The sequence below is a fragment of the Stegodyphus dumicola genome, chromosome 1 (genome assembly GCF_044657685.1).
Source record: "Stegodyphus dumicola isolate Sdum_Otavi_A_Nest chromosome 1, ASM4465768v1".
Taxonomy (NCBI): domain Eukaryota; kingdom Metazoa; phylum Arthropoda; class Arachnida; order Araneae; family Eresidae; genus Stegodyphus; species Stegodyphus dumicola.
In genome coordinates, this window is record NC_140768.1 from 24,088,136 (window position 1) to 24,106,897 (window position 18,762).

General features: G+C 33.6%; 1 protein-coding gene across 1 annotated transcript in view; it reads right to left on the reverse strand.

Moving 5' to 3' along the window:
- LOC118197703 (uncharacterized) overlaps nt 1-18,762 on the reverse strand; it is an 88,603-nt gene that overhangs the window by 1,915 nt on the left and 67,926 nt on the right. Inside the window, exons 5-6 of the mRNA XM_035369241.2 lie at nt 17,458-17,850; nt 5,522-5,873 (exon numbers count right to left, since the gene is read on the reverse strand). Coding sequence (XP_035225132.1) covers nt 5,522-5,873; nt 17,458-17,850 — 745 coding nt within the window. The remainder of the gene's footprint in view (nt 1-5,521; nt 5,874-17,457; nt 17,851-18,762) is intronic.

Genomic DNA, 18,762 nt, shown 5'->3' on the forward strand with positions numbered 1-18,762 from the left:
CGATTTTTTTATGATCTCTTTCATATTTTGTAAAACTTTAAAACGAATTCTTCATTAACAAACTCAACGATTTGAAAGTGAGCAGTGGCAACACGGTATGGAATAAAACAATTTTGCGCGTGAGACTGCCTATCGAAAGTTCTAAAGATATGCTGTTTTTAAATACCTGCTGTTTTTGCTGTTGAATTGTATTTTACGGGGCGTAAGGGCAAAAATAGTGATATTTAATAAATAAAGTTAACACACAAAACGTTAATATTAAAAAGACAAAAAGCATTTTTTCTAACCATCTTACTAAGAAAACTGAACACTGGTATGATGAAATGAGAAAAGAGTAAAAAAATATTAAAATATATGCCGACACTTAATATTGCATCGGGAATTCTAAATTTTGTTAAATGAAATAAAAATGTTGTGATTTCGCTATTGAATTTTATATGGCTTGTGAAAAAAATTGCTCTTAATAATGAAGCTAAAACGGGAAAACAAATGGTTTAGCAGGAGTGAGTGCAACAGCAAAGTAAACTGCGAGCTCAGCAGCAGTGTAAAAAACTTTAACAAATCCTTTTAGGCGACCATTTAAAATCTGAAACCTTTCAGACATTCTTTTTGACAGTAGGAATAATTACAGTCGGATGTTTTAATATTACATTTAACTTTACATTGGCTATGTTATCTTACGGTATCTTACTATTGCATTATATTCGCGCAGCTAGTTCTTGCATATGTTGATAATTTTGTGTTATAAGATATTTTACGTTATTTTTCGTATCTAAAATGGTACACAACATTAATTATCTACGTGACTTAACACATTTTCAATTCTCATGATTGCCAGTCTTGTGATAGATAATCTTTAATTCATTTTACATGATAAATAACCAGTTATGAGAATGTTGCCAATTTTGAAAATTTGCATGATAAATAACTAATTATAAGAATATTGCCAATTTATAAAAGCGCATTTCTTTACAGTATAAATTATATTTTAAATCAATATAAGTACTTCTTAAAAACTTTATTTTATTTTTTTAATGATGTAACAACTCTATACAATTTACAACGCTCCTAATTCTCAGTTTTTATAAAATACTATAAGATAATTTTCTTTCATAAAAGACGTTTCTAGCGCCATATATTATATACTTGGCTGTTGAACGATAGTATGTTATGTCGCAATGCTATGTATGTTATGTCTATGAGATGCTATGTTATGTCGCCACGCTATGTCCACCTTTCGTGTAGGTTAAGTTACGTTGTGTATTTAATGCTGAAAATATGTTACATCATAATGTTATGTCGCTACGCAATGTCCCTATGCTATGCTGTGCTATGTCATGTCATGTCGCAATGTTGTGTCATGTTATGTCTATGCTGCACTATGTTATGTCGCCATGCAATGTCCACCTGTCGTGTAGGTCATTCCACACTGCGTATTTTTACGTTGTCAATATGTTATATCGTTCTGCTATATCCATATACCATGCTATGCTATGTCGCTATACTATATCCACCTGTCGTGTAGGTTACATTACGTTGTGTATTTAATGTTGTAAATATGTTATATGTCAATATATTATGCCGCTATGCAATGCCTATATTCTATGCTATGTTATGTCGCTATGCAATGCCTATGTTCCGCAATGCTATGCCATGTCATGTCTATACTGAGCTACATTACGTCGCTATCCAGTGTCATTCTGTCGTGTAGGTAATGTTACGCTGGGTATTTTATGTCGTAAGGGTGTTATGTCGCTATGCTATGCTCTGGATGGATAATGGTCCTGGACTATACCCGATTTGTCTCTGAAAGCCGTCCGGGTGTCCGACCCTGCTGTCACTTGTCGCTTGTTGAACGATAGTATATTTTGGTTTTAAGTTTGTCTAAGGAAAGGAAATTTTAGTTTCAAAGGATCGCAAATTGCTTAATTAATAATGAATTAAAGTTTACGATAGATGAAGGATTTGAAAATGAATAAATACCATCAAACTATTAAAACAAATCTCCTTAAACAAATTTTTTGAAATTCAAGAAGTTTCCTAATGACTGCATCCTCCTAAAACTAGGTTATCAGAAGAGAAACATGTCCCAATTCATAATTCTCAGTCATTGCTGGAAGAAAAAAGTTTCTAATGTTTTTAGTAGAAAGTTTAAGCTTGCCTACGTCATCTGATTTTAAAAAAAGCATAACAGCAATCTGCTTGGAAGACCAATTACTTTTATGTATAAATGTACAAGAAACCTCTTCCCTCATATTAATGCTGCACATGTAGCAGCATTAAAAATTCATGCGATTGGCTTACATCGCCTTGGGTGTCATATCTAGGCCAGCAATGCAAGTATTTAGCAATCTTAGTGACCCACCACACTTGCACGTGAGAAATGCTTGGTGAGTAACTCATGTGGTACGTGAGTGGATTATATAAAAATGTTTTCAGATCGTTTGACAAAGCTTTTCAAAGTATTTAAGTACAAATCAGTCATGGATCTTGCATTAAATTAATTGCTTTATTAACGCATTTGAAAATTTTTACAGCAAGCACAATTAAACGGCGTGTTCTGTAAAGTATATTTCTAAACATCTCACCACATTTTAAAAATTCAGAAATCAGTTTTATTACGAAAAACATATTAAATATAATAATTTGTATGCAGTCATTATATTTCTGTTCTGTAAATACTATACTAAATTCAAAATCATGTCGTTATACAAGCCGTCTTATTGCATGTAAACGTGGTATCAGTATTCAAATGATGGCGCATTGCATTGCTATTGGTGTTTCTTTTAGGTGTTTTTGTGACACGACAGCTACCAAAGTTGAAAAGAAAGTATTCTCAGTATTATATGGAATTAATACAAGGTACAAAACTCAATTCTGGGGCAGATACACAGATGTTTATGTATTTAAATCTTTTTTGGTAATATAAGTATTTTTTGCTTAAAAGAATAGGAAGAATATTTTTGTACTCAAGGAGCTAAACCTATGTCCTACGTCCTTAATGGATATTTCGTAAATTTAAATAATGGATGAGCAGGACAAAAATGCCAGAATATTACAACTGAAAGAGTACGTGTGTGTAATGAGCAGAATAAATAAATAAATTAAATTAAAAAATAATGATAAAGATAAATATTGGGTTGTCCGGAAAGTGAATGTTGGGTTTGAAGGAAAATTGAAAAGCAGGAGATTTAAGGGGACTCGTACACCTTAAAACCCATAAGATTTTCGAATATGTGACTGTTGCAAGAATTGGGATAACTTATTTATTTTAAAAGCAATTACTTCGAACTTTTTACAGATGACTACATAATATAGCTGTTTTCTGAAATAGTGATCAGCAAGTTTGTGTTGCCACAAATATTTTTATAATTTAATCTGCTTTTTGACAAAAGTTTTCGTTATGTTTCCACCTTGCGCGCACAGTTTAAAACATTCTGTTGCATAATTTAATTCTATATTTAATATACAGCTTTTATAACATTTGGAAACTACTGTGAACCAAAAAATTCTAAGAATTTCATGTTAAATTTTTATTTTGTTTAAAGTCGAGTTTATAAAATGTATTTTATTAAAAAAATCTGTAATGTTTTGGTCCATAAAATTTTTTAATATTAAAATATTCATCAGATTTTAGGTTCAGTTAAAAGATAGGGCTCATATAAAGAATTCCTTCGAATTTCAAGTATGTACCATTAGCCATTTTTAAAATATCGTGCGCGCAAGGTGGAAAAAATGACGAAAAATTTGTCACAAAGCGGATTAAATTACAAAAATATTTGTGGCAACACAAACTTTCTGATCACTATTTCAGAAAGCAGCTATATTATGTAATGAGCTGTAAAAAGTTGGAAGTAATTGCTTTGAAAATAAATAAAATATCCCAATTCTTGCAACAATCACATATTCGAAGGGTGTTAAGAGGTCTAAGGTGTATGAGCCCCCTTAAATTTTAGTATACCATTTATTAAATTATATAGGTCGCATTTTCTTCTACAACCTTTCTCCATCCTTCAGGCAACTTGAAAATTCCGTGCTTCCAGAATCTCTCAGGTTTTTCAGCGAAAACCGTTTCTGCGTGATTTTTTTTTTTCGTCCAAAGAGTTGAAGTTTTTCGAATTAACGGAATTTTGTAATAATCAAAATAGGTGGAAATCAGAAGGCACGAGGTCTTGTAAAAATGGCGTAAGGGATAGAACATCCCAACTGAGCTCCAATAACTTGTATCGAGCTATCAAAGCCACATGAGGTCGTGCATTGTCTCGATGAAACACGACGCTCTTCTGATTCGCTATTTATGGACGTTTTTTGTTTAATTATTGTCTTTTATTCGTCTAACTGGGAACAATACTTCTCATAATTTATCGTTGTTAGGTAAAAGTTCATTATACAGGATCCCTTTCCAATCCCACCAGAGCACGAGCTTCTTTGGATGATGACTGGCTTTTGGGGCGGCTAAACGTGGTTCATTCCGCTTTCTCCAAGATCTTTTTCGTTAAACGTTGTCATAAATGATCTATTTTTCATCCCCCCTCCACTATATGCTTCAAAAATAGCGTCTCCTCGTTGCGTTTATAGAGTGAGTCGCAAATGGAAATGCGATCCATAAGATTTTTCTCCGTTAAGTTACGTGTCCACGCTTCACAAAATGCTTGTGGATGATAGATTTTGACATGGTGTTTTAATCTAATCTTCATCTGAAGGGCCTACCCAGGCGTTTTTGATCGTTAAGGTTGAAATGACCAGCTTTAAACTTAACAAACCACTTTCCCACAGTTCTTTCAGCTTCAGCGCCTTCGCCATAAACAGTGCATATTTTGTTTTCTGCTTGTGTGGCATTTTCCCTTTTCGGTAAAAGAAAATCATTAAATGCTTAAAATGCACTTTGTTACCTTCTATATTCGCAGGCGTAAAATACTGAAAAAAATAATCGTATCGTGACCAATTTTTTTCTTTTCGAAATATGCCTGAAGTATCGTCTTTTACGATATATACGTCTGTTACGATATTTTACGATGTCGTTTGTTTCCAGTCGTTCTGATATATTCAGACCTGTCTTTACGCCACCTACCAAAAATTAGAACGAACTTAACAATAACTAAAATAATTAAAGACGTATAATGATGTTAAGAAAGAAGTCAGAGTAGCGTCTTAGGATGGCATTTCAGCCAATTCTGCGTGGTAAATTTACGATTTAGAGCAGCTAGAAATGCATAAAGAAATGTTTTTAAAGGAATAAGCGTAAGTATTTAAGTGGTTTGAGATTTCATTGTGCAGACCATTTGCTATCAGGTCGATCTTCGATTTTTCCCTTACATCGTTTTAAATTTTAACTGTATTTCTGATGTTTCGAGGAAAACCTGTCAATGGTTTCTGAATCTCAAAACACTTTTCTCACCTTTAATTTGTTAGCAGACTCACTTTTGGATAATACTACATAACAAAGCCTTTATCTAACAAATGGGGTTGTCTGAAATTCTTGATCTTCAGTCTTAATTAATGATTAAAAAAGAATACTTACTTTCCTGTTTTGTGTTTGGCTTTAGTGAGGGACTGAATGCTGAGTCGCTTTAAACTCCAAAAGAAGCCTCCGCTGTGTCTCCTGGGAAGTCTGTCCTCTGATGACCAACGGATGACTTTGGTTTGCTGGACTCTTTGCGCGGGAAGAGTGGCGATTCCCCTGTTATATGAAGAAGACGACGAAGCAGATGTTTGACTGAGGGAGGACCAATTGCGCACGTGACCATTCTTCTGAAAAGAACGTACACCGTGCGGTACTGTTCTTGAGGAAGCAGACGAGTTTCGGCTTTCCGGTCGGAGATTGTATGGTACATTAATGGTCACCTTACCAGTGCCATTCCCTTTGATGACGCCTGAAGATAAGAGTAAAAGAATATTTTGAGAGCCAATCAGAAATACTGAAAATAAACACATACAGTTAAGTTTCAATATAAAGACTCTTTGCATTCTAAAAATGGATGTTATCAGGAGTTATCGCTATAACAAAAGAGGATTAAATATACTCAGCTATTAAATAAAATAGTAATAAAATAGTCTCAATGAGGCGTTGTTATAGCGAGTGTTAACTGTAACTTTCATCCCAAAGTAAAATTTTAACTGCCTAAAACAATGATTTTCAAATATTTATGATTCATGTGCCGTTGGGAAATAAAAATGCAACCGCATGATGAAGCTCTAGTTAGAGAATAACTAGGGAAATGACATACTATATATATACATATATACTTATTACCACGAACAATTTGTACCCTGTCAGATCGTATCCTCTAATATTTCATTTGAGAACCACTAATTAGAGAAAAAGTGCTTCGAGATTTTATATTGTATCTGGCGTGAAAAAGTGCATATTTTCTGGGTGCAGTGATTCATGCCAAAAATAAAAATACAGTAAGACCCCGCTTAACGCTGTTTCGGTTTAGCGCTCTTTTATTTCAACCCGGGGATTCCACGAAATCGCTCGCAGCATACGGGGATTCCCCGAAATATTATGCAGCGATAGGTTTCAAATACATATCCCAAACAGTGTACTTGTATTTCTTGTTTGGTGCGGCATTGTACAGACATATTTTGAAGGAGTAAATGTGGAAGATGTCGAAGAAATAATTCAAGAAGCAGCGGCTAGTCTTTCTAATGATGAGCTCAAGGAATTAACTGAACAAGAAGAAAACAAAAATGTTGACAGCAGTGATTCAGAAGAAGAGCAAAAAGAACTTTCGATGGCGTTTGTAAAAAGGAGTTTGTCTACCATAACTGAAATAATGGATCAATTCACTGAAAATGATCCGAATTTTGACAGGAGCTCAAAAGTAAGGTGTGGTGTTAGAGATGCTCTATCCGTTTATGAAGAACTTTTAAGAGAACAACGCAAAAGAAAAAGGCAAACAACATTAGATGCTTTTGTCACAAAAAGGCAGAACACTGAAAACGCGGAAGGCTAACTAAATATGACTGAGATTTTTTTTTTTTTTTTTTTTTTAAGAATATTCGTTTTGTTATTTATATTTTGTTTTTATTTTTGCAAGAAATAATATTGTGGTATTAATTTGGGCTTTAAGAAATAAATGTTTGGTTTTATTTTTATTAAAAAAACATACTTTTTAAATTTAATACCTAACCAATTTCCTAGCCATCTTCCCCTAACCCCAATATTTACATGTAAAGATAGCCTCGTTTAGCGCTGTTTCGCATTACGCTCTACTTTGATGGAACGTATCCCCCGCGTTAAGCGGGGTCTTACTGTAAATGCAATACAATGTTGTTAACTCTATCAAAATATGTGATAGTTACAATATCCTATCTTCAATTATTCATACAAAACATAAGAGTTTATTGGTTCTCCGAATTAAATATAAGTATTAATTTATATCGTTACTGCTCTACTTATTTAACTGTTGAAAACGTATAGTGCCAAGAAAAGTAAAGTGATTAAAAGTGATTAAAAGAAGAGCTAGAGAGAGAGAGAGAGAGAGATCTTTTAATTGCAGATTTTTCTGTTTGTATTTCTCGTAACTTAATAAGTTATCAGGACTACTACTATTTCTTCTAGTTGCTTTTGCAAACATCCTGGAGTCCTGAGTAAGAACAGGGAGGAGTTTACGTTAAACTATGTTCGTGGGTTACAGCCGAAAACATAGCGGACGAAAACGTCGCGGAGAAAACAACGCGAGGCGAAAACGTCACAAAACATCGTGAGAGAAAATAAAGCAAAAAGAAAAGATCGCAGTTCTAAAAACATCGTGGTACAAAACATCGTCGTCGAAAATATCGTGGTAAAAAATAAAGTATCTACAAATCATCGCATGACGATAACATCGCAGACATGCTTTTTTCAGTAATGGTCAGACATACATTTTTCAGGAACATCGCAGACGTGCTTTAATAATTGTAAATGCATATTCCCATAACGATTTGTGAGTGCAAGACGGAAAGAAGGATAATTTTTACTTTCATATATTTTATTAAGTAATAAATTTAAAAAAAAAAAAAAAACAGAACAAGACATTTAAACAAAATAATTTTCACTATAAGAGTGTCAGATTAACAAAGGTGAAGAAAATAATCTCAGAATTAGCAATTTTTTAGATAAAGTCATGCAGTTACTTATCTTCCTTTTTCTATTTTTTTTAGATTATACTTTTCATGAAAAATTACCAGTAAATCTTTATAAAAAAATAATTTATCAATGACCTTTGTTAGTTAACTATGTCAGTTTAAAATTCTATTAAGCGCTATAAGTTGCATTAATTTTCTATGCTTCTATGCTTAAGTTTCCATTTTACATTTTTAACAAATATTTATTAGTTAATAAAAAATATAAAATAAAGTAATAAAAGTAAAATTATTCTTCTTTCCATCTTCCACTCACAAATCGTTATGCGAATATCCATATACAATTATTAATGCCTGAAAAGCTCATGTTTGCGATATTATCGTCATGCGATGCTTTGTAGGTACTTTATTTTTTACAGCGATATTTTCGACGACGATGTTTTAAAACTACGAAGTTTTTGAACCGCTTTATTTTCCGCGATGATATTTTGTACCACGGTGTTTTAGAACTACGATATTTCCTCTTTGCTTTATTTTCTCGGACGATGTTTTGTTCCACGACATTTTTTTTCGCCTTGCGTTGTTTTTTCAGCGAAGTTTTCGTCTGTGATGTTTTCGGCGGACACCATGTTCGTGCACGTGTAGAAGATACGACACAAATGAGAAGGGTTTAAGTTCGGCTTCATTCCTTTGTCAAACTCGACTTTACCTCAGGAAGAGTTAATGTGCATTCAGTTCAATAGATGGCAGCACTTCACTGAAGATTTCAAAGGTTAGAGGTTAGAAGTTATTTGGTTCAAAGGGCGCGGGATCTTTTTGTTGTAAAATGGCGTCCAGTTCTTTGAAACGTTACATAGATGATTTAGATTCTTCAACAGAAGATGAAGATTTTAAAGGCATCGATACTAGTGACGCAGGTGAAACTGAGGAGAGTGACATTGAAAGTAGCAGTGAATCAACGGATAGCGGTGCTGACGATATAGGAAATGCGAGAGACTGGTGTGAAATAACTGTTTCTGGCCGATCAGGGCCCCCGCGGTTCCCTTTTACTAGTACTCTAGGTGTAACTTTTCCTGTAAACATAAACTACACTCCTTTAGATATTTTAGAAATGTTTCTGGATTCAAATCTAATAGATATAATTGTCAAAGAAACGAACATTTCTAGAATATTACATTTTTAGAATTTCGAATCCAAGTTGCAGAAGAACTTTTACATAAATATGATGATGCAGCTTCTGGACAAAAGAATGTTGGCAGACCACCTACAATGGATAACCCTGCCCGTCTTAGTGAATGACATTTTATATCTCATATTCCTCCTGCTTCTGCGAAACGCGAGCCTATAAGACAGTGCAAAGTGTGTTGTTCGAAAAAGGATAAAAATGGGAAAAAGATAAGGAAGGAAACATGATTCTGGTGTAGTGATTGTGGAGTTGGTTTGTGCTTGGAAAAGTGTTTCCAGTTGTACCACACAAGACTGAATTACTGAACTACTAATAGGTATTCACTGTTATTTAATTTTTAATTAATTTATTTTTTAGAAAATAATTAACTTTTTTTTTCATTTTTAGAAAATAATGCTCCACTAGAAGCGAACTTTACAAATGCCATGTTGAGTGGCAGCCGCCTCAAGCAAATATGTAGTAGCTACAAAACTTTAAAAATTTTACCCATGTACTTTAAAATATCAATTTTTAACTACTAAGTATATTTTATTTTGTACTAAACATCTGATTTTTGCAATTAAAAAAATTGACAATTTGTGTACCCAAATCATCAAAATAACTTGACAGTTAAAGGGTTAATTACCCTTTATTCTCCATGGTTTACAGCTGCTCTCACACTTCGGGGTACAAAGACCAGTACTTGTGGTCTGAAACGCAAAATATAAGAACTACAATCTAACTAAATTAAATAAGAACTAAACTCAAATACTTTACAAACGCTAGTAACGCGAAGATTGGCCTTATAAACTTTACGTATGTAATAAGCAGAATGCGGGAAACTAATACATCTGCAAGTTTCAGAGAACTAAGTTCTGGCCTCAAAGGCAAACAGAAACTGACTGAAAAGCGCGCACGACGTAAGGTAGCGAGAAGTCTCCCTCTCTTTCTTGACTAAAAGCCACAACTTAAATACTTAACAGTTTGCAAGCTCAGTTTGCATAACTAAATGTGTTCGCGTTTATTCTGACCGGAAATGGAAAATGAGAGAGGATAGTAAAGTTTTAAAATAAAATAAACGATAGTAAAACTTAAAATCCTTACAAGTTCAACAATAAAATTACGAAGTTTAAACATCCGAATATTATAAAAAACCATAACAGTTATGTTTAAATCTTACAGTATTTTTACAGAATAGTCCATGTTAAAAGCACAGTAAACAGGCAACATGTTTTTATAGATTACGTTGCTAACACAAAAGTTTCCTCAAATAGATTAAATTACAAGGCTTCTTTCTCCCGATTTCGAAATACTGGGACGATAGTTCCAACGCGTTCGCTACTTACAGTAATGATTACTTACAGTAACTTTTCTTTAAAATTAAGAATTTTTTTTATGTGAAAAGCAATTTTTCTAAGATGATGATGGTCTCCTAACAGATGATGATACCATAACACCATCTCAATATCAGATAATGTTTTCTTTGTGTTTCTTAAAGTTCAGCCTTCACATGATGATGAAAAAAAAAATCATGTAATGACGCAGAAAAACATTTATTATCTCTGAATTAAAAGTCTGTTATTACAGAAAACTTAATTATTATGATTAACAACAACGTTCAGAAATATATCCACATAACCGTAATTTTTATCGCATTTATATCTTAGATAATAAGCTAATATTTATAAATATCTTTCGAGAGGCAAGATTTTTATAAGCGATGAGAATGATAATTTCATGGCATATTAACCTGTAGTTGTAATCAAGCCCTTTATATTAAAACAATATATTTCAAACCTCGTGGTATAACCAGTACAATTACCAAACAAAAAGCATGTCGTACTTTATTTCCAGAAACTAATCATGATGAGATGTCAAAAAGTACACTATGTTGTTACTTTGTAAGTCAGTCCAGCCAGTTATTAATAACATAGTAATTTAGAAACAACGATAATTTCCACTAATAAAAGGAGCTCATGACCTTGGCTGTCGACTTTTCTAGTACTCCGCATAATAATGAACAACCTTGAAAGAGAATTGCATTTGCTAAACCCAAGCTTATACATCTTCCCCTCCCCGGCCCCCCGAAATAAGGAAAGAAAATTGAGTCTTCCCATTTCAGATATAATTTGAGTAAGGCTGACTGACAAAGCTTTTTGTGCCTTGCAGCGACGAGTGACTCTGTTTCAGACGAATGTCTCGGGCCCTAAAATAAAATAATAGTAATCTTTCCTTCGTGTTATTTTACATTATTTTACACTGCAAGAATGTTTGTAATAAAATAATTCCTTTCTAGAGGAAAAATTTAAAAAAATGATGATACAAAAATTTCAGAAAGATGAATGTTCTTTTACTTTGTTTTGATTTATTTTACTTTCTGTACTATTTTATTACTTTCTGTACTAATTTACTTAAAATGAACAGAAAATGGTATTTATTTCATAGTGCAGGTTTTAAGGGTGGTATAAAAACGAAAGGAAAAAAAAAAAAAAACTGATGTGGGCACTTTCTTGTATTCCTAGTGTCTTAGCGAATCACACACATTTTTTGCTGCACTTATTTCATTTTAGTATTCTTTTTAGAATAACAATAAACCGATATCAAATATTGTTGGACGAACTACATATATAAGCTGTTATATTATATATTTAGTTAGATTTCTTTATTTGTCGAAAATGAATTTTTTTAAAAATTTGACTGTGTCAATATTCCTGTCATTTAAAACACTTCTATAACTGGAAGTATATGACTGTGACCAACGCTTGCGAAAATAAAGGCCTGTTAGGGACTTTTAAGTCGGGTCTATATGTTAAGGTAAAAACCTGAAGGGGGTGGTTATATATGTTAAGGTAAATCCTAAGTTTTACCGGTTAAACCTAGCTTTTACCAAAGTAGCTTGGTAAAAGTTCGAAGTTTGCTTTAATGTGATTCCATTTCGGCCTTTTACGAAGCCTTTGCGGTAAAACTTCGGAGTTACTAACTGCTTCCGGTAAAAGCTCGAAATGAGGGATTACTTATGATAAGATTTTCCATTCGCATATACAGTACAAAGTCCGTAATCCGGACTCGTCGGGACTTCGGCGATTCCGGATTAGGATTTTTCCGGATTATAGATCATCAATTTAAATCTGGTAAGAGTGCGTGCAGAAATTATACTATTAAAAATATGAAACCGTAATTTTTGAAATAAAAAGCAAAGTTTAGGCTTTGAGTTTAAGTTTGTGGCTTTGAGGTCCGGATTATAGATCATTCCGGATAATGGACGTCCGGATTATGGACTTTATACTGTATATTGTATACAGTGTGTCTCAAAAAAATTAAAACACACTTTAATTTTTAATTGATAATATAAATTGTAAGAGTGATCAAAATAAGGTATGATTTAAGATTATGCTTATGGAACTGTCTTACAATAATTTTTCAAAGAGTTACAAGAAATAAAAATTTAAAAAATGCAATGCAGTTAGTTCAGAAATGCAGTTTCACAAATAAGATCCCATGTGAAAAAGCTGAGCTCTCAATTCTCTCGATAACTACTGAAGAGATTTCAATAATTTTTTTAAATAATTTTGGCAAAAGTTCAATAGAAGTTTTGTTTAAAAAATTAAATTGATACCTCAGGAAAAAAAATAAAAATAAAAATTATGAAATTAAAAAATAAGAAAAACAAAGTATACTTTTCTTCTTTACTACTTCTTTAGTACTTTAAGACTTCTTACGACCTGCTACAACAGGTTGACTGTTATGGCATTTTAAATTACAAAAATGATCAGCTGATTTGCACAAGCACATCTTCGTAGTACACTTCTTTGAATAGTTGCACTTTTCTGAGTTCTTGTCCTCAAACTAAAAAACGTTTTTTAACTATTTCACGGACACTTATTTCCTCTGTACCAATTTCTTCGATGTTTAAAAAATTTTCATTGCAAAAGATAAAATGTTTTTTTGTGTACAACGATTTGAATTTACCAAACTTATTACCAAGCACGTAAAACTCGTCATCTTTAATATCTGTAATAAAGGCTATGACTGATTTCGGATATCAATATCAGGTACTTTAACATTTTGTCCGAGAGTAGGTTTGAGAAAGTTTTTAGTAGACGTAATCTTCATCTTCGTTGTCTGCTTTTTAAGTCCTTCCTTAGCTGTCTCTCAAAACACTTTCACATTCTGAACTTCGCTGATAATCACATCATCACGATTTCTCATTCATCATGTCGATGGCCGTGCCAGGCGAACAGTTGTTCCCCCCTCTCTCTACAGCCGGTCATATACAGGCTGGTGGCGGCGGTATTATGCTTTGGAGGATGTTCTCATGGGCGGCTCTGGGATATTTAGTTGTGGTAGAGCAGATCATGAAAGCTGCGGTCTATCCGAACATAACTGTGGATGAGTTGCGCCCTTACATGGCGTCTGTCTTCCTAACTGGAAATGGAATCTTCCAACAGGGCAACGCCCCATGTCACAAGGCTCGAACTGTGTTGGAGTGGTTTCGAAGAGCATAAGGATGAATTCCGGTTAACGTCCTTACCGTTAATATCCAGTTAACGTCACAATTCGCCGGATCTTAACCCGATAGAGCACATTTGGGATGTCATGGAGCGGCAGCTCAGAGTTCAAACACCACTATGTCAGAATATATAGACTTTAACCTGTACCAAATGTTTAATATGGTGTGATGTGACCGCTGCTTAAACATTTGGTACAGCCTGTCTCCAGTCATCTACCAAGAACTTGTGGCAAGCATACCAAGCCAAGGTGCAGCTGCTTTGCAGACCAAAGATCGCGCAATGCCTTATTGATTAGGTGGTCGTAATGTTTTGGCTCTTCAATTTAAATACTTATTTTATTTTTTTATTTTTTTTCATATATGTTACCGGCAAAAGTAAGAAACGCCGTCATTCTACAGAATGCCTAGGCATTGCATATAATGCCGGACGATTTTAGGCAAAGTTTGAAATATGAGAATTATTACATACTTTCCTTAAGCATAGCATATAACACCTGGGGATTCTATAACATTTTATAGAATCCCCAGGTCTTATATACAATTGCTGTTTAGGCAACTCATGAAAAAAGGTTATGATAAGGCTATTATTTAAAGACGTTCATTCATTAAAAAATGCAAATGTTATTTTGAAAAAGTAATGAAAGCGTGCCATTACAAATATTAAATTTGTGCAATAACTGACTGGTGAAATAAACTGTTATTCGAAATATGTAAAAAAAGGATAGTGAGATGATCTTGATGTAACATAATAAATTTATATTTTCTATCTGGCTGAGACTGGGAATCAGTAAGATCTACCTTACAACGGAAACATTCATAAGTTACTAAACAATGCCCTTTTCAATACCTTTTTGTTTTTTCTGGAAGGGTTCATAAAAGTGGTCAGTTCAATATCATTACGTGTAACGTTTTTGCATTTGGTTGAAAGTTCTTTCAACATTCTGTCCTATACTCCGTGTTCAGTACTCAAACGAGTTTTCATGAAGTACGGGAAATAACTCAGCGTCTGTGACGTAATACTGTGTAGTACTGACGCCTTTTTAACAGTACAAATGAATGTACTTTATCGCAAACATCACATCCTAGCGATTCAGCAGCCAGTAGTCCCGTGGTTCCATCTTAGTAGTCATTTTGGCGTTTTTTATATCTTTTATGAACGTTTGGTAAGTAATTCAGAAGTCAAACAACAAAAATCAGCGTTATATTTACAAAATGTTCACAGGACTAGTTTCGATGGTTTTACCGAACCACCATCTTCAGCTGCAAAACCGCAAATGAACAAGATAGGAAATAATGATTAGATAAGATAAGAAAGCCTGGACAAGAATAAGCAAGTGGCGCCATCTGTTGGCGAAACCAGAACTAAAACATAATTTCTCTAAAAGCCGAAGGCAAATTTGGATTGGAATTAGGATCGTTAACTAGAACAGAAAGATTTTTATGAATGTGAAATGCCTCTAGAAAATCCAGTTCTCCAATGGAAGATGTTTTTTGAATAATTTTAGCAGCAGAAAAATTGAAAGTGTTATTTTCGGACCAACAATTGTTGGTCCGAAAATCAACAATTGTTGGTCCGAAAATCACACTTTCAATTTTGTAAATATAACGCTGATTTTTGTTGTTTGACTTCTGAAGTAGTATTTGTTTGGTAAGTAGTTTGGTTTTTCGAAACAAATCGAAAATGTATTTCATACTTTGTCGGCTTGTCATTTGGCATTTTATAGAATGCCTAGGAAATGTATGAAATATGATTCAAACAATCTCGGCTAGTTTTAGGCATTATATACAATGTCTAGGCATTCTATAGAATGCCGGATTTCAAAGTTTGCCAGTAACATATACATCAAAATAGTAAAACAATGAAAAGTATGGTTTTCAACAAGCAAAAATTTTTTTATTCCCCCCCCCCCGCCTTACAAGGAAGAAAAAGGAACTAAGATGCAGAAATTGAAATGAACGAGCACAGAAAAGTACAGTTTCATAGATTCAATAATTAGGTGAAATTCAGTCAGAAAAAAAAAAAAAAAAAAAAAAAAAAATTACAACATGATAAAGCGTTACAAGGAATTTAGAAATATATCAATAATATATCAATAATAAATATGAATCATTTAACAATTAAATTTATTACCAATAAAAAGAATGTATAAATTTCTCTTGTGTTTGTATCCTATTCAAGATGGCAAAAATAATTTATTCCAGTCAGACATTAAGTTTTATTCTTTCTCATAAGCAAGACGCTTACATGTTAAAGCGGCATTCTTGTCTAGTTTAGATGCGGAAATGAGTACATTGTGCCGTGAACTGTGCATTTGAAGCAAGGAGCAAATAATACAGTTGAAGACAGAAGAGAAAGATTTGTCGTAAGTCGTTTTGACTACTTCTGATCCTCCCACAAAAAGATGGCCCACTTTTCTGTAACATACCCTGCATTTGACCTTTTGACCCTTCCTGACCCAGGTCTAAAATTTTTCTTTAAATGATAGTATATTTTATTAATTTTCGCAATGAAGTACGAGGAAAACAAGAACACTGTGTACATAATCAGTAACGCGATCTAATATAATTCAGTAAAATATTATTTAAAAGTATTATCTGATTCAACTGTACATCAATAGATTTTCTCTTAGATTTAGAAGTTCTGGAAATGAGTTTTTCATATAGAAAATAACTCTATTGAAATATTTAATCGTAACAATCTAAAATTGAAATCGTAAAGAAAAATCAATTTTTTCTTCCATAAATCTCCTAGGAAATATAAACAGAAAAAGACTTCGTCTCTTAGATCTATAATGCTAATGAAATTCAGTAGGATTTTTGTCTATGCACAGATATTTTTCCAATTTATGAAACACAGTTTATAAATTGCTAATTTATAAGGATAATAAACTCTAATATGATTGAATAAAACAACAAACATTATAATAGAGTTCTCAACTTTGTAGCCTTTGAACTAAAATATTTTAAATTGAAAAGATGAAAGCTTTGGTCATGGTGTCTAATGAACAAGAAAGCGTTCTTGTAGTGTTTTGCAAAATTGGTAACAAATGAGTTAAATATTAAATTTGTGCCATAACTGACTGGTGAAAAATACGTGTTCTTCCCATCTCCAAATACACTATTCAACTACACCAGTACCTGCACAAAGCTTTTGAATAAAATTTTAAAAAGGGAAATACACAACCCATTAAGCTTTCGTAAGTTTTTAACACTCTGATGCAGCTTGAAAAATGGCTTGACATGGAAGTGGCTTAATGCACTAAAATGGAAGTGGCTTAATACACTAAAATGGAAGTGGCTTAATACACTAAAATGGAAGCGGCTTAATACACTAAAATGGAAGTGGCTTAATACACTAAAATGGAAGTGGCTTAATACACTTCCATTTGAAAAGAATTGATATATCAGAAACTAAGTAATGGCACTTAACTGCTCTAACGTTAGTGGCAATAAAATCAGACCAGTTTAACACAGAAACGTTTAACCTACAGATTGTAAACAGTACTCAACTTAAAATGACACATGGCAAAATATCAAAATGGCTTGTGATCTAATCATTTTAATTCTGAATGTAAGGACGGGGGGGGGAAGAAGGTATTTACACTTTTCTTCATTGATACCTGTTACATTCAATCAGTTTCTTCTGGCAAAGAGTAGAAGAGGGTAGGATTAAATCGCATCAATATACGCATGCGGGGTTGATACTACTTACTTTTACGGGTTTCGACATTCCTTCTTGTCTTCGTTCTCCTCTGCTCTCCCATTCTCCTACCTTCAACATGGGGTGGCCGCTGGAAAGCACTTCTCCTCGTAGAGCAAGAGCTGCTGTTCTCCTCAGAGATCCCGACATTCGGTCTTGCGTAGGTCTCGTATCCAAAGTACGTGTATTTGATGAGAGGCGGGTCCTCTTTGGTTTCGGGCACTAGAGGTCGCCAGCCAGCTCTTGAGGTTGCGGAGGAAGAAGAGGACTCGCTGCTCAGGTCGATGGTCTCCGCCAACACTTCTGTGGGAGGTGGGAGATTTGGCTCTTCCAGACTTTGGGGTTCCGTCATGGTGGACGTGTCTCGGTAACGGGGATCTGGAGGTGGAGCTCTTTCGGATTCGTCTAGAAAAAAGCAAGGGCAAAACGTGAAGATTATTTATCGTTCACGGTCAATGTGGAGGTTGTAATGGACATCGTAAATGGATTAGTAAAGGAAATATATATCTCTGTAAACTAGAACAAAGTAGGAGAAATAGGTAGGTAGGAAAGATATTAAGCGTCCAATATTTTAAGCTTTGTGTCTCCCTCTAACAAAGGACATTCACTCCTTTGACTGTTTGGTAATCTTCTGTTTTTGGTACCGGATTCAGAAATGTATATGCTATGTACGCATATATGTATGAAAGTATGTGTTCATGTGTGCATGTATATATGTACGTACGTATGTAAGTGTGTGTGTGTACATACACATATGAGCGCATGCATACAAACACATGTGCATACATACATACATACATTTCTGAATCTGGCTCCGATAACAGAAGAGTACTAATTTTTGGGGGGTTGGGTTTGTTTCTAAATAAATTAAGCATTTAGCATGTATAGACAAAATACAAAACTAGATTTATTTAGCTTTTCTTTACACAGCATGGAATAAAATATCCATCTAAAATTTTGATAGATGTCTAACTTTGCCAAAAGTTTCGCAATGATGGTGATGATTTTCTTGGAAATAAAATTTTTCTCATTAGGTCTTAGGCTGAATTTTAGTAATTATAAAACATACATTAACACCATCAAATTATATGATACATATTTTAATAAAGTTAATAACATAAAATAGCCTTATTTCAGCGAATAAGAAAAAGGGCATGTACACCACAATGTTAAATTTCACTTTCGTATAATCAGTTTTGGTTTCAGTTGAACTTTCAAGTTCTTCGCCCTTACTTACGCCATATAATACAAATTAAGTTAGTGCAAAAGAAGAAGAACGCTCTAGGTATAGTTGCTGATTGACTGGCATTTGTTTTT